This window comes from Paroedura picta, chromosome 5, assembly GCF_049243985.1.
Source record: "Paroedura picta isolate Pp20150507F chromosome 5, Ppicta_v3.0, whole genome shotgun sequence".
Classification (NCBI taxonomy): Eukaryota; Metazoa; Chordata; class Lepidosauria; order Squamata; family Gekkonidae; genus Paroedura; species Paroedura picta.
Window position 1 is genome coordinate 122,878,784 of NC_135373.1, and position 15,785 is coordinate 122,894,568.

The following is a 15,785-nucleotide window of genomic DNA, read 5'->3' on the forward strand; positions in this document are numbered from 1 at the left end:
GGTCATGTCTGACCCTTGGGGTGACGCCCTCCAGCGTTTTCATGGCAGACTTAATACGGGGTGGTTTGCCAGTGCCTTCCCCAGTCATTACCGTTTACTGGGTCCTCATTTTACCGACCTCGGAAGGATGGAAGGCTGAGTCAACCTTGAGCCGGCTGCTGGGATCGAACTCGCAACCTCATGGGCAGACAGCTTCAGACAGCATGTCGCTGCCTTACCACTCTGCGCCACAAGAGGCTCAAGAGGCTGTATATGCTAATTTGCTGCTATTCACAGATGTTACCAGCTGCTTTATTCCCATATTAGCTATACTTATTGCTCAGTTGCTCACGCATCTTGACTCTAACTAGCCCTGCCAGTTTGGTGTAGTGGTTAAGAGTGGCAGACTCTAATCTGCAATGCAAATGCGGTTACCATAAATTATGATAAATCCAAAATTTTAGTCTTTGGGAGATCCAGGAAGATATCCAACCGGAGAATTAACAACCATGAAATTGGGCAAGTACGCTCTTTTAAATGCTTACGTTTGGTTTCCCATCGTTCCCTTAATTGGAGTCATCATCAAAAACAAATTGTGAATTCCTTTAAATGCAAAAGTGGAGAACTAACGCAATTTTTCTATTCCAACGGTGGCCAACATGTACCAGCAGCCATCAGGTTATAATCAGCCAAACTTCTTACATCTGTTTGCTATGGCATCTCCATGTGTCACTTCAGTCCATCTTCCTTCGCCATCTACTTGGAGTATCTAGATGTGTGGCATATACGACCCTTGGTCACGAATCCGGTCTACTCTGCGTTGCTACTCGTGCATGGCTGGACAGTATAAAGCTTTGGATTCGCTTTCATTTCAGAGCACATCCTGACAGCTTAATTTCCTGCATGTTAGCTGAGCCAGCTTGGTGTAGCACGGACTTCTAATCTGGCGAGCCGGGTTCGATTCTGTGTTCCCCACACGCAACCAGCTGGGTCGTCTTGAGCTGGCCACAGCACTAAGAAAGCTGGTCTGACCGAGCAATAATATCAGGGCTCTCCCAGCCACACCCACCTCACAGGATGTCTGTTGTGGGGAGAGGAAGGGAATGCGAATGTAAGCTGCTTTGAGACTCCTTTAGGTCCAGAAAAGCGGCATAGAAGAACCAACTCTTCATCTCCTTCTTCTGTTCTTACCAAGTAGTAATATCAGGGTTCTCTTTGAAGGATGCCCAGAATTAAACTTCATTGGTCTTAAAAATGCCCCTGGGCTCAAACTCTGTTCAGTTGCTTCAGGCCAACACCTGAATCTATATTTGTGGCAATGTTGTTGTTTTTTTTAATATTCTAAAGAGACATGTCCATGCAATGGTTAATTTCTTTCTTCTTCTTTTTTTTTTAAAGCTGCAAGTTCTGGACTAATACTGAGAATCTGGGCAAGCAGAAGAGCATTTACAGTGGATTACGGAAGCTTCCTAAATCACCAAAGAGGTACAGTCCAGCAATGTAAGACGCCTTTGTAGTTAACTAAAAATACATTGTGAGTGGATTTGTCCAGTTTTATGTATAAGCAATACTTCTTTCACCTGAACTAATACTAGTAGTCATATAAGCCCCTTATTCCATGTGATGGCCTTCCTTTTTTCCTCTTTCCTCCCCCTTTTTTTTTTGCTTAATCTTCAAGGATTTAGCTTTGCCACATACCTCAGGGCACCAACTGATAAAGCTCTAACTCTCTGGGTCTTTTTCCAGGACACCAGCAGAGCGGCCTTGCAAAAAATGAAAATCACTCAAGAGATTTAAAAGGGGGGTGGTGGTGGTGGTGATGGTGGTGGAAGAGAAATTTATTTTCAAAATCCTGACTCACGGCAAAGAGGTAGACTTTTTCCCTCTCCCTTTAAAATAAAGGGGTGGGGGTGGGAAGGAGAGCTTATCAGTGGAGATCAGTTTAAATTTTAATTCTATCGAGGGACTCTTTCATGCAGCCGCGCTTTAAAGTTTATCTTTTGACAGGGACTTTTCACCAAGGTAATGGGAAGCTTTGTCAATGTAATCTGCCCCCGGCTTATATTGCTTTCCCCTAAAATACAATATATTTTAGGACTATAAAGAATAGGCTTTTAATAGGGTTATACTGTTGCGGTCCCGTCTCAACGGTCCACGGAATTCAAAAAAATAATCAGACGGAGTAAAATAAAAGATATACAAAGAGCCGGCGATATAACCAGAGAAGAGTAACGGCTTGATTTCGTGGAGATTTGTTTAAACGGCATAATCATTGTTTGGTCACATGTTTATTTTAGGGCACAGCCCCTGTTAAAATGTGAATATTTTAAGCTGCAGACTGGGTGGTTACAGTCTGCAAAAAAATAGCCACCTAAAATTATTTATTTATGAAGAAGAGTTGGATTTTATACCCTGCTTTTCAGTACCTGAAGAAGTCTCAAAGTGGCTTACAATTGCTTGCCCCTTTTCTCCCTACATTGTGAGGTAGCTGGGGCTCAGAGAGCTCTGAGAGAACTGCTCTGAGAAAACAGCTCTCTGTGGGGAATCAAACCCAGCTCGCTCGCCAGATTAGAAGCTGCCGCTTTTAACTACTCCGAGTTGGCGCTTGTAATGTGTGGTTTTACAAAGAAGTGTATGTCAGGAGGGGGGAAAGGCAGTGGATTTTCATTTTAAGCACTACTCAGAGTTATACACTCAAAGTTTCCTGTGTTCACAGGTACCAGCACAACCGTTTCCCAAAACAAGCAAGTTCCCCACTAGGTAAATCCAATACCCTCTGATCAGTTTGGGTATTAAAGAGTTAATGGGGATGGGGTTCCCAGGCCAAACGTTACAATCCCGGTTTTTAAAAACAAGAACTGGGTGACAAAAAATAATAGAAGAAATAAAGAGAAAGATATAAAAGGATTCTAAAACACAGTCGTACACCTTCCAAAGGTAGATTTGGGTCCTGTAGCATCTTAGAGCGGGCTTTTGCAACCAAGGTTTCGTGAAACCCCGGGGTTTCTTGACAGCCCTGGAAAAGGTTCCCAAATCAGTGGCAGATAATTCATTTTTATATATTTTAAAAATGTGTTAAACATTTATCTGGTGATATGACCATATAGAAACATATATGATCATGCTCTCCTCTCCCAGATGGCCAGTGATGGGCCTGCAGGGGTGGGAAGGGGAGGGGCCCTGGGTGGGCATGTCCACAGCTCTGCTTCCCAACCATATTTTGCAAGATAGCGCCCCTTCTGGGGCTTCTTGAAGTCTGAAGAATGTTTCAGGGATTTCTCAACGTTAAAAATGTTTAGAAAAGCTGCCTTAGAGGCTGACAAGATTTGGGGGGTTTAAACTTTCAAGAGTCAAAGCTCCGTTGGTCATCAAAATGTTTACTACTTCTCTTGTATCGCCTGTTCTTCTCATCAGCTTCCCACCTCCCTACTGGTGAAGCAAAGTTTATTACTTAATAAAATACTTATAACCCGCTCTCACTTTGTGGCTCAAGGCGGCTTACAATTCCAATTTAAAGCCAAACACAGCTCCATAAGATGACCCCATTACTTCCCCCATTCCAGAAAGCACCTGATGCACAATAGCCATTAAAATTCGTAGTACATTTTGCCCCGAGAATCAGATTGTCGCAGATTATGTGTTTCCATGTAATCTGCGTTAATCTGATTCTTGCTGGCTGCCCTTGCTGGTGGCTGCCGTGTCAGGGGCCACCCGAGGAATGGGCGGGGCGGCGGGTGGCCAGGCCTGATGCTGAGCCTCACTTGCGCTCCTGCTACCAACCATCAGGCGTGCAGGTGGACAAAGAATGGGTGGTGGTAGGAGGGAGAAATGGATGTCACGTCCATAACTATTTCCATTTACTTCAGACCTGAGCGCTGCATAAGATTTGTTTCCACATCAATAAAAGGACGCTGCAGGATCTTGGGAGAACTTGCAAGGATCTCACACTCACAGGGAGCACATTAGGGGGTTCGGAGCCCTATGCGGAAAGGCTGAAGAGTCTGGGACTTTTCAGTTTCCGAAAGAAACTACTAAGGGTGTGACAGATAGAAGCTTATAAAATTTCACAGGGGGTGCAGAGAACTGACCAAGAGAACATTTCCTCCCTCTCCCAAAAGACTGAACTTGAGGGCACCCAATGAAGCTGGTGGGCAGGAGGAACCAAAGGAAATAGCAACTTTACGCAGAGAGTGGTTCAAATGTGTTCCTACTAGTTCTATGGCTCTTAATATTGTTTTGGGGTAATCGCCGCCTGCATTTCCTGATGGGGTATTCTGGTTTTTTTCACATTCCTAGCTGTGGGTTGCTCTGAACATTGCAGGGAGGGGACAGATGGATTGGTAGTTGGCTAAATAAATAAAAATAATGCTAACTTCCCTTTCTGCACAATTCAACGGGGAAGACGAGTACTCACCTCCCGCCCCACCTCCAAATCCCTTGACTCACCTTTTCGTGCTTGTGCTTCTCTTTTTCCTTCTCTTTCTTCTCCTTCTCTTTTTTCTCCTTCTCCTTCTTCTCTTTCTCCTTCTCCCGCTCCTTCTTCTTCTTCTTCTCCTTTTTGTCCTTCTTCTTCTCTTTAGGCTTCTCCTCAAAGAGCTTGTCGGGAAGCATGGACGAGAGGGGGGGCAGCATGGCGGGGAGCTTCATGGCGGCTGGGGTGCTGAACAAGGGCAAGGGGAGGTCCTTGGAAGGCAGGAGAAGCGGCACCGAGGAGGCCTTTGTCTTATCTTTGCTCTTGTCTTTTGCTTTCTCTTTGTCTTTCTTCTCTTTGTCCTTCTTGCTCTTCTCCTTGTCTTTCTTCTTATCTTTATGCTTCTCCCGCTCCTTTTTGGCCCCGCCCTCTTTGAGCTTCACTTTCGTTTCGTCGTCAAAGTCTTTCATTTTGAATTTGAAGGGATCCAAGTCCTCGTCTCTCATCAGGTCCTTCCAGGGACACTTCCCTTCCTTGCTGCCATCCTTGTCTTTCTCTTTGTTCTTCTCCTTCTCTTTGTTCTTCTCCTTGTTCTTCTCCTTCTGCTTCTCCTTCTTCTTCATCTTGGTCTTCAGCTCTTTCTTCAGCTTCTTTTTCACCTCCACGGACGACGCCAGTTTCGTTTTCTCCTCGTAAACCTTGAGCAGGGGCTCTGGGGTGGGCGGAGAAGCGGAAGGAGACGAGAAATAAGAGAAGTTGGCCGGAAGATTTGCGGGAGCGCCCATGTTTGCCTTTCGGATGACCTCGTCGATGGAGTCATCCATTGTCCATGAAATATCTGAGCTTGACGTTCCACCTGAGGGAGGAATTGGGGTGGCCCCTGCCTTATTTACACTACTGTTGGCCGAAGCAGAAGCTTTGGGTGTCGGCGTCTCGGACACAGAAAGTCTTTTGGGGCTTGTAAAAATATCCCCTTCTGATTCGGACCCTGAGGAAAACTCGAACGGATCGGGATCTCGTTCAGCGCACGCGCGGGCGATGACGGCATCGATGGAATCGTCAATTGTCTTGTCGACCACTGCTACTTTCTTAGTTGGATTTTCACTGTTCGGTTTCCCAGCGTCAACGGGAGCTGGCCCTGGTTTTACCTGGACGTTCTCCTTCCCCATCTTCTCACTTAACGCCGCTAACGGGATCCGACTTGGTGCCTCCTGCTTAATTGCCACTAGGGGAACGTGGGATGGAACCTTGGGACTCTTAGGGCTTCTGGGGCTCTTGGCTCGCCCGGGGGACTTCTTCTCTTTGGATCCAGTCTTCGGCGAACGAAGGGGGCTACCCGCGGCCGCCGGGGATGGAGGAACTTTGGGAGTTTTAGTCTTCTGGCCTGGAGAGCTGGATTTCCCCTTGGTTTTAGGCACAAGCGTCTTCAAATCCAGCGGCTTGGGAACCGGCAACTGGGATTTGGAAATGGGAGCCAATATGGGCGGTTCTGGAGAGGGAGGAACCAGATCAGCACTGTCCTGGACGCAAACCGGGGAGAGCATTGGGGGTATCTTCTGGGTGTTGATTGAACTAAGAGGTTCACGGGGCTCCAGAGTCCCGTCCTCGACTTTCACACTGGTGAGTTTTGGCCTCTTCATCGCGGGCATTTCCTCAGATTCGGGGCTGTCTAGTGGTCGCTTGCTGAGGTAATTCTCATCGTTGACAGCCTCATCTTCTTCCATCTCGCCCTCCTCTTCCTCCACAGGTACCTGCATGGCTTCCGCTGATGTCCCGCCATCGGTTGGCACCTGCTCTTCCTCTTCCTCTGTTTTAAGAAGACAAAAGAAGCAGCGTTAAAAACGATTTTATGAGAAACAAATTGACATGGACTAAATGAGTCTTTTGCAAATTTAAATGGACTCCGGGGAATGGTAGAGGACGGGAAGGCCTGGAGGATCATTGTCCATGGGGTCGCGATGGGTCGGACACGACTTCGCACATAACAACAACAAATGAGTCTTTTAAACAATTACAAATTTCATTCATTCATTTTTACACTCATACCCCGACCCTTCCCCAAAAGTTCAGGGAAGAAGAATAAAGAGGAATAAGCAACATAACCATCATTTGCACCATCCTATTATCTTTGAGCAAGTTTCTGCTCAGTATTTATTTTCTTAGGCCGTAAGCTCTGAGCTGGATAGGCCAGGCTACCCCAATTCCATCAGATCTCAGAAGCTAAGCAGGTAAGACGCTGGCTTGCATTTCGAAGGGAGACCTCCAAGGAATAGAATCCTAGATTTGGAAGAGACTGCCAAGGTCATCTAGCCCAACCCCCTGTAGAATGCAGGAAACTCACAACTACCTGCCCACCCACAGTGGCCCCAATCAATGCTAAGATGATGCCCCCTCCCAAATCCAGAATCTGTCTGACCTGGGGAAGTTCGTCTCCCAAACCCCAAATCGGTGATCAGCATGTCCCTGGGCATGCAAGAAAGGGTCACAAGAGCCAAGCACCGACACAGTCCCTTCTGCCCACCCACTCACAAGGCCATGGTGAACCATCTCTGAATGGCTCTTGGCTTGAAAACCCTACAGGGGTTGGTTGCAATTTGACAGCACTTCCCACCACTGATATTTGTGTGATTTAAAGCAGGGATAGTCAACCTGTGGTCCTCCAGATGTCCATGGACTACAACTCCCATGAGCCCCTGCCAGCGTTTGCTGGCAGGGGCTCATGGGAATTGTAGTCCATGGACATCTGGAGGATCACAGGTTGACTACCCCTGCTTTAAAGTTGGGAGAACTGCTCAGCCCCTCACCAACCCCCCCCCCCTACAATTTTGTCACTTCAGCAAAACATGAAAAAGAAAAAGAAAATTCTGAAACTGTGCAAAGTTTTCTGGATCCAATGGAAAGAAACTTATTTGGAAGCGTGGGTTTTTTTTTCTGTTCCTGGGCCCTTAGAGGGGACGTTTCTCTCCCTCTAAAATGTGTCAATGCTTCGATTTAAGAGAAGCAAGTCAAGAGCCCTGGGCTGGAGCGTGCATCGTGCCAGCATCGCAAATTAAGTAAAACGAGCTAACAAGTCAAGCTTTTGCCAAGGCCCAGAGGATTTAAGCAGCCAGGCCAGAGTGGAGATTTATGCCCCGCGGATAAAGCCTCGGCTTGCTGTGCAGAACAGAAAAAAAGTGTTTGGGAGTTCAGTTTTGCTTGGGTGGACATGCACATTTCTAACTCTTAAAAGACGAAGAAAGAAGGAATGAGGAAGAAGAAGTCAGCAACAACAAATTGCTGTTGACTGAGTTGGCACCTGCTGGAAACGGGTTGAGCTGCCAGTTTTGTATGCTGCAGGTTGCCCACATCTGGTTAGAATCACAAAATAAGAGGGACCTCCAGGGTCATCTAGTCCAACCCCCCGCAGAATGCAGGGAATTCACAACTACCTGCCCATCCACAGTGACCCCAATTCCATGTTCAGGTTATAGGCTCTCACCAAAAACCATAATCCCTGGTCAGTTGGGTCTGGAGGAAATTCGCCTTCTGACCCCAAAGTGGCGATCGGTATTTCCCTGGGCATGCAATAAAGGGCCAGAAGAGCCAAGCTCAGATACATTCCCTTCTGCTCACAATCTTACAATCTGCCTAAGTTCACAGAATCAGCATTTGTGTCTGATGGCTCTCTAGCCTCTGCTTAAAAACTTCCAGAGAAGGAGAAACCACCACCTAAGGAAGCCAGTTCAGTTAGTATATTATGGGAATTAAATATACTCTGGTGTTTTTTACTAGACGTGTAGAAAAGAGCAGAAGTCCAGTAGCATCTGAAAGACTAACATATTTTGTAGCAGGAGAGGAGCTTTCTTGATTCACGTCTTTAGAGATAGCTAGAACTTGTGTCCATTTGTCCTATATACTGGAAAGGGGAGTGAGTTTAGATACCGAATGACAACTGCAGGCAGATTACAAGAACAGGCCCGATTAGACGAAGTGCAATATGCAGAGAGGCAGGAGGCGTGGAGAAACCAGCTCTGGTAATGAGACAGGAAACCTAGGTCTCGATTCATTCCAGGAGGATGCATTGCCTTGCTTCATTATCCATTCTAAATCTATAGTCTCTCTTTCTAATCGCCTTTTGAAATTCCTTTGTAAGGGAACTGCACCTCTTAGCAACAAAATGATCTGGGGGGTTGTGAAAGTTCACCGCTGCCCCAAATTTTGTTCATCTTTAAGACCCTGCTGGACTCTTGCAGTTTTCTACTGCTACAGACAGTGGCCCATCTTAATCAGTTTCCTAGTGATGTGAATTTCAAGAGAAATTAGTTAGGCTGGGAAAATATTCCAGGTTCATCATAGATGCGGAACTCAGAGTTAGTCGCCAGCCCAATGCGGAGGTGGGACAATAACCCGTTCACCCAACAAAATGCCTGAGTTTCTGAGCACTAACCAGCTTTCACCTCTGCAAGGGCCAGGCGTAGAATACTCCCTCAGATATGATAAGGCGGCAAGATAACTGTTCCTATGTACATTATCAGAGGGGCATCAGATTTGACACTAGATTTTGCAGATCTCTAAATGCTCACATTTCACAGGTGATAACAGGCCTGTGTTACTGACAGGAAGAAGAAGAGTTTTAATACCCTGCCTGAAGGAGTCTCAAAGCAGATCACAGTAGTAACAGGAAAAGAGTTGGTTCTTATATGCCGCTTTTCTCTACCTGAAAGAGTCTCAATGCGGCTTCCACTCGCCTTCCCTTTCCTCTCCCCACCACAGACACCTTGTGAGGGAGGTGAGGCTGAGAGAGACCTAAGATTACTGAAGAAGAAGAGTTGGTTCTTACATGCCGCTTTTCTCTTTCCGAAGGAGTCTCAAACCAGCTAACATTCGCCTTCCCTTTCCTCTCCCCACAACAGACACCCTGTGGGGTGGGTGAGGCTAAGAGAGCCCTGCTATCACTGCTCAGAACAGCTTTATCAGTGCTGTGGGGAGCCCAAGGTCACCCAGCTGGCTGCATGTGGAGGAACGGGGAATCCAGCTCGCCAGATTAGAAGTCCGCCCTCCTAACCACTACACCAAGCTGGCTCTCAGCTTGGAGACACTGTAGTGCTTTCAAGGCAGAGATGTGCAGAGGTGGTTTGCCATTGCCTACCTCTGCTTCCCTTGGTGGTCTCCCATCCTTACACGGAGCAGGGCTGACCCTTGTTTTCAAGGCAAGAGATACACATTTGCCACTGCCTGCCTTGGACTTGCCATAGTGACCTTGGACGTCCTTGGTGGTCCCCCATCCAAGATCTGGTATGCATTGTGGAGGTCTTTTTGGAAAAAAACTACTTTGATGCAATCTGTGACCATCGGCATTTCATAAGGTGATGGACAGGAATAAGCTCAAGTGATGGACAGGAATAAGCTCAAGAGACGAGGCATTTGCTGGGGGACCCAGAAATTGCTGCTGGCCAAGGAATTCCCGGGAAGAGGTGATGCCAAAGACACTAAGTGATGCCAAAGACCTTTGCTTAAAGCCCTGGAGAGCTGCTGCTGAGTGGACCACACTGGCCACGACAGACCAATATATGGCCGTTTTGTGTGAGGCTTGCCACTCGAGTGGAGACGGGTCTGCATGCTCGTAAGAGGACACTTTCTTATGCCTTTAGAAAAAATTCTATGCTGCCTCTCCGGGTCACCTGTGCTGCTCCAATGCCCTCTGGTTGTGCTGTTTTGTATTCTGTTTACCTGCCTTGAGTCTCCTGGGGAGAAGCCGGTCATAAATAAAGGAAATGAACAAATGGATCTATAAGGTTTCCTAAAACTGACTTGATCGGTCATCAGACCAGACATCTCGACCAGGATAACCTTCTAAAAACAGATTTTAGGCCTTCTCTCTCAACTCACTCTCTCTCTCTCTCTCACACACACAAAGAGGGGAGGGAGATTTTTTTCCAGGAATGTGTAATTTCTCTCAAAAACGAGTCATAACACCAAGCAGGTCTTTGGAAGGGCGCCATATCAATTCTCTAATTAAACACAGATAAGTAAATACATTCTTAGGACAAGGAAATCACAGCCTGAGGCTCTGAAACTATAAATAATGAGCTACAGGCAAGCGCTGGTGCCAAGCGCTGTCAAGTCCACAACCAACTTACGGGGACTCCGTAGGAGACTCACAACTACCTGCCCACTCTGGTTCCAAGCAGAAGACGAGCAGAGGTGGTTGGTCCGTTCCTGCCTCTGAGCAGCAACCCCGGAGTTCCTTCACGGCCTCCCGTTCAGGGACTTACTAGAACCCGCTCCGCTCAGCTGCCAAGATTTTACAAGACAGAGCTTGGTGGGCCATCCAGGCCAGGGTGGGCAGTAAATACCCTGCACTTATGGAAGATACTGACAATTGGTAAGGGAAGGTATCCTCATTTTGGTGTAGAGGTTAGGAGTGCGGATTTCTAATCTGGCTTGCCAGGTTCGATTCTGCGCTCCCCCACATGCAGCCAGCTGGGTGACCTTGGGCTCGCCACGGCATTGATAAAACTGTTCTGACCGAGCAGTGATATCAGGGCTCTCTCAGCCTCACCCACCTCACAGGGTGTCTGTTGTGGGGAGAGGAAAGGGAAGGCGACTGTAAGCCACTTTGAGACTCCTTCAGGTAGGGAAAAGCAGCATATAAGAACCAACTCTTCTTCTTCAATTCTCAGCCAGCTTATGGCGAACCCATAAGGTTTTCAAGGCCAGAGTCATCCAGAGATGGCTTCTCACTGCCTGCCTCCCTTTCATGACTTGGGTAATCCTTAGAGTAGACTTTCTCAACCAGGGGTTCGTGAAGCCCTGGGGTTTCTTGACAGCTCCGGAAGGGATTCCTGAATGGGAGGGAGTTAATTAATTTTGTACATATTTTGGAAATGTGTTAACTGTTTAACAGGTGATATGGCCACAGATGGAGCTCCCCTCCCTGGCGGTCTTCAAGCAGCGGCCGGACAGATCCTTCTCCTGGATGCTTGAGGGTGATCCTGCATTGAGCAGGGGGCTGGACTAGATGGCCTCTATAGCCCCTTCCCACTCTAGGATTCTAGGAGTCCAGTTCAGCAGTGGAATAGGCTGCCTAAGGAGGTGGTGAGTTCCCCCTCACTGGCGGTCTTCAAGCAGCAGCTGGAGGTATCCTTTTCCTGGATGCTTTAGGCTGATCTTGCCTTAAGCAGGGGGTAGGACTAGAGGGCCTGTAGAGGCGCTTCTGGGAGCAATGGCAAAGGGGGTGGTGGTGGTGTGCACAGACCCAAAAAGGGCCGAAGAAACAAAACCACGAAAACGAGCAGATGTTCCGGGCCGCTCACAACAGACACGGCCCCCTCCCCGACTCTCCCGCATTACCTGCACCGCCGCGATAAATCAGACTCTGTTGACTGTGCAACTCCATCAAGTATATGCGCTATATTCTCCGTTTCGACGTATTTCATTTTTTCCCCTCCCCGTTTTTTAAAAAAAATGAAATTATTAGCAAAGACAAGGTAATTAGGCAGTGACAAGTTGTGCGCTGCGGCCAATCAATAACAGAAGTATATTAGCCGGACTGACAGCTGCGTGACGCTGATGGGTTATAAATGGCTGGCGGCTGACCTGAGAAGACGTTGCAGCTTTCCCAACATCTCCCACGATTAAAGAGAGAGAGAGACAGAGACAGAGAGACAGAGAGAGAGAGAGCGCACCCTAAAATGCTATATAAGCAAGCTAACCTGAAATGACACCTAGGATTATAAATGGCCTAATCTATATGTTAATATGGTTGTATCACATAACTGCAGCAAGACGGAGATAACAATATGACTTTGGGGTTTCTATGGCTACCGTCCTGGGCGGATGTGCCGGAAAGCGCCTCGTTGCTGACACCACACCAGCTTCCCGAGGGCTTCTCTTCGGTTATTTATGATAGGATTCGCGATAACGACAACATCTCCCATTCTCTCCCCTCCGTCAGATACAATAAATTGCGGCCGTTCATCAACGCTCTCGGTTCGGGCCCGATTACAATAGTATAATAGGGGCACCGCTATGGTAATTGCCTGCGTTAGGGTGAGACTCCGCTCGGGGCCGCTCGTTCCCCCCCCCCGCCCCGACCAAAAGAAATATGAATCCGGAGATCGTCCGAGACAATGTCACCGACTGGAGGGTTTCAATAATCTTCTCCTGGAGGGCCTCTGGGTCGGGATTTCTGCACCGTCGCCGATCCTCGGCCTGATCGGCTGACAAAAAGGTCGTGTTTGACGATGTAAAGATTGGAAATCGGGGCCTGTCATGGCCTGGTTGGCTGAGGGTGTGCTGTCGGACAGCAGATGTTTAAGATCAGTTTGTCGTCTGGAGAAGTGGACGGTCAGCTCTTCCACGCTGCTTAACTACATAATTTCGGGGGGCGGGGGAGGAGGGCAGGGTTTTCCACATGAGAGTGACGGGGATTGTTTGAAAACAATGCACTCATTTTCGGTGTGTCCATGTTCTGGTTCCGAATGGATGGAGGCAGTGAAATGCCATATGGAGGATGGAGCAGAATTGTTCTCTCTTGCCCCAGAGGGACAGACCAGAACGAACGGAATTAAATTAATTCAAAAGAAATTCCGTCTAAACATCCGGAAGAAGTTCCTGACAGTTAGAGTGGTTTCTCAGTGGTTCAGGCTTCCTCAGGAAGTGGTGGGTTCTCCATCTTTGGAGATTTTTAAGCAGAGGCTGAATAGCCATCTGATGGAGAGGCTGATTCTGTGAAGGCTCAAGGGGGTGGAAGGTTACAGTGGATGAGCGATAGGGATGCGAGTGTCCTGCATAGTGCTGGGGGTTGGACTAGATGACCCATGAGGTCCCTTCCAACTCTATTATTATATGATTCTATGATTCTAAGTCTGTCTGGTCAGGCCTTAGCCTTCTCTCTGTGTGACTTCTGATGAAGGGGTGCCAGCTCCAGGGTAGGAAATACCCGTTTGGGGGTGGAGACAGAGAATAATGGGCTTTGGGGTACAGCCAAAGAGTCCATCTTCCAAAGGGGCCCCTGTCTCATTTTTGAGCCATTTCCACTGAGCTCTGTTGCCTGGTGAGCAGTTGAAATCTCTGGAGGTTGGCTAGCCTAGACCGTTTCTGCGCTGTGAACTTCACTGTCCTGGCTCCCATGCAGGAGCACAAACCCAGGGCAGACGAGGCGCACTGGGCCAAATGCTCCCCCATGTGGGAATCGGAAGAGGTGGCGCAAACTGCCCTGGCTCAAACTCCAGCCTGAAGATCAGCGCAAAGCCTCTGGTGCGGAAAAGCTGCTGTTCTCTTATTTGGAAACATGTGAAGACTCCGAAGAGCCTCGTGTTTCCTAGCTTTTTCTCATTCAGAAGGTGAGCCACTCCCTTGGGTCCTCTCTTTTCCTGTACCTTTTCTAGCGTTCGTTGAGAGATGTAGTGACCAGAACTCTACACCAGGGGCAGTCAACCTGTGGTCCTCCAGATGTTCATGGACTACACCAGTGATAGTCAACCTGTGGTCTTCCAGGATGTTCATGGACTACACCAGTGGTAGTCAACCTGTGGTCCTCCAGATGTTCGTGGACCACAATTCCCATGAGCCCCTGCCAGCCAACACTGGCAGGGGCTCATGGGAATTGTAGTCCATGGACATCTGGAGGACCACAGGTTGACTACCCCTGCTCTACACAATAATCCAAATGTGGGTGCGCTGTACATATATGCCAAAGCACTGTCCCTCTCGCTCTCAGTCTCTTTGTTAATAATATTCCAGCACAGAATTGACCTTCTTTGGTATGGCTGTGCATAGAGCTGGCATATTTTCTTGAGCTCTTCATTGCTACTCTGCTCTGACACCATCTCTTCACATCCTATCAGTGTACATTATAGTGGTAGTGGTGGGGGGGGGGAGGGTTGGAGTTATGTCGTCGACAAAATGTCCGACTCCCAATAAATCCGAGGAATGCTGTCTGAGTTCCCTAGTGAACAAGACATTCCACTGTTGGGGATCAATTAACACTGGAGCCAAAAGAATTTAATTGCTACATTGGCAGGACTCCCTTTATTGGTAGAGTCACTGCAGTCTCTGCGCATCTATACTGTGCTGGAAGATATTTGGCTAATTGAGCTATGCATACTTTCCTCGGATGCAAAGTGCTAGAAGCAAAGCACCTGTATTGAGAGACTGTTTTTTTAAGGGGTGGGGAGCATCAGTTGGTTGCACGGGGAGCAGAGCAACTTAGGCATTTGCATAAGTGAGAGAACAGTCCAGTAGAACCTTCAAGGCCAGCCAAGTTCTATTTGAGCATCTGAAGAAGTGAACAGGCACACAAAAACCTATGCCCAGAATTGAACTTTGCTGGTCTTAAAGGTGCCCCTGCACTGCGGGGAGAGGAAAGGGAAGGCGAATGTAATCCGCTTGGAGACTTCTTTGGGTACAGAAAAGTGGCATATAAGAACCAACTCTTCTTCAGTAATATCAGGGCTCTCTCAGCCTCACCCACCTCACAGGGTGCCTGTTGTGGGGAGAGGAAAGGGAAGGCGATTGGAAGCCGCTTTGAAACTCCTTCAGGTAGAAAAAAGTGGCATATAAAGAACCAACTCTTCTTCTTCTGTCACTCAGCTCAAGAATTCAGCTCTCTTCCCTGCTGTGTTTGTCTCCTTCCACTTTGTGCCCCCCCCCTTTCTAACCACTCATCAAGGACCCCGCCCCCCTGTGGATGAGGAAGGGGGGAAATTATCAGGTTGCGCAATCTCCTCTGCAGCCACACAGTAGCACCTCTCTGGCGGCACTCAACAGCCATTTGAAACCGGAGAGGGGAGCCCTCCTCTCCTGGTCGGCTTCAAAAACGCTCCTGTCAGCACCCCCCCTCCCCTCGAGCCGCAAGTGCTACAAGAGTACCTGGTGTATCATCATGCGGAGTAATAATTCTGCAGGCAGTTTTATCGCTCAAGTGTGTGTGTGTGTGTGTGTGTGTGGTGGGGGGTGGCTGGATTTAGAAGGCATGGGGTAGAAATCACAGCCACGTCTAGTTCTGAAGACCTCTTGGCTTCTGCAAGGACCTTATGTTCTGCAGAGGAGAAGGCCTACAGATCTCTGCTCCTGTCCACGAAGATAAACAGAAGGAAGGAGAGGTTTGGGCGGATGGACGTGTCGAACTGGAACCATAAAAATCCAATGGGTAACAGTTAGGACCTTCAAAGGTTGAATGTCTGTATAATCGTTAAAATTATATTCCTTTCATTGTGCACAATTTATAAAAACAACTTTGGGGGATTAAAAACATATGTCCAGCCCATAGGCTATTGCAAGCCAGTCTGCTATGCGGTATGCTAACTAAGAGACGGGCGCAAATTGAACATTTGGGGCAGCCTGTGGAAGAGAGCTAATGACGGATAACTAGACAGCTTCTTTCCTTAAGTGTCTCTGATAGTTTACAGCT

At 47.9% G+C, this 15,785-nt stretch overlaps 1 protein-coding gene across 2 annotated transcripts in view; it reads right to left on the reverse strand.

The window, feature by feature from the left end:
- The window catches only part of TAF3 (TATA-box binding protein associated factor 3), a 132,157-nt gene that overhangs the window by 29,810 nt on the left and 86,562 nt on the right, over positions 1-15,785 (reverse strand). For both annotated transcript variants that reach the window (XM_077340299.1, XM_077340297.1), the window contains exon 3: positions 4,426-6,197. In XM_077340299.1, the coding sequence (XP_077196414.1) occupies positions 4,426-6,197 (1,772 nt within the window). The remainder of the gene's footprint in view (positions 1-4,425; positions 6,198-15,785) is intronic.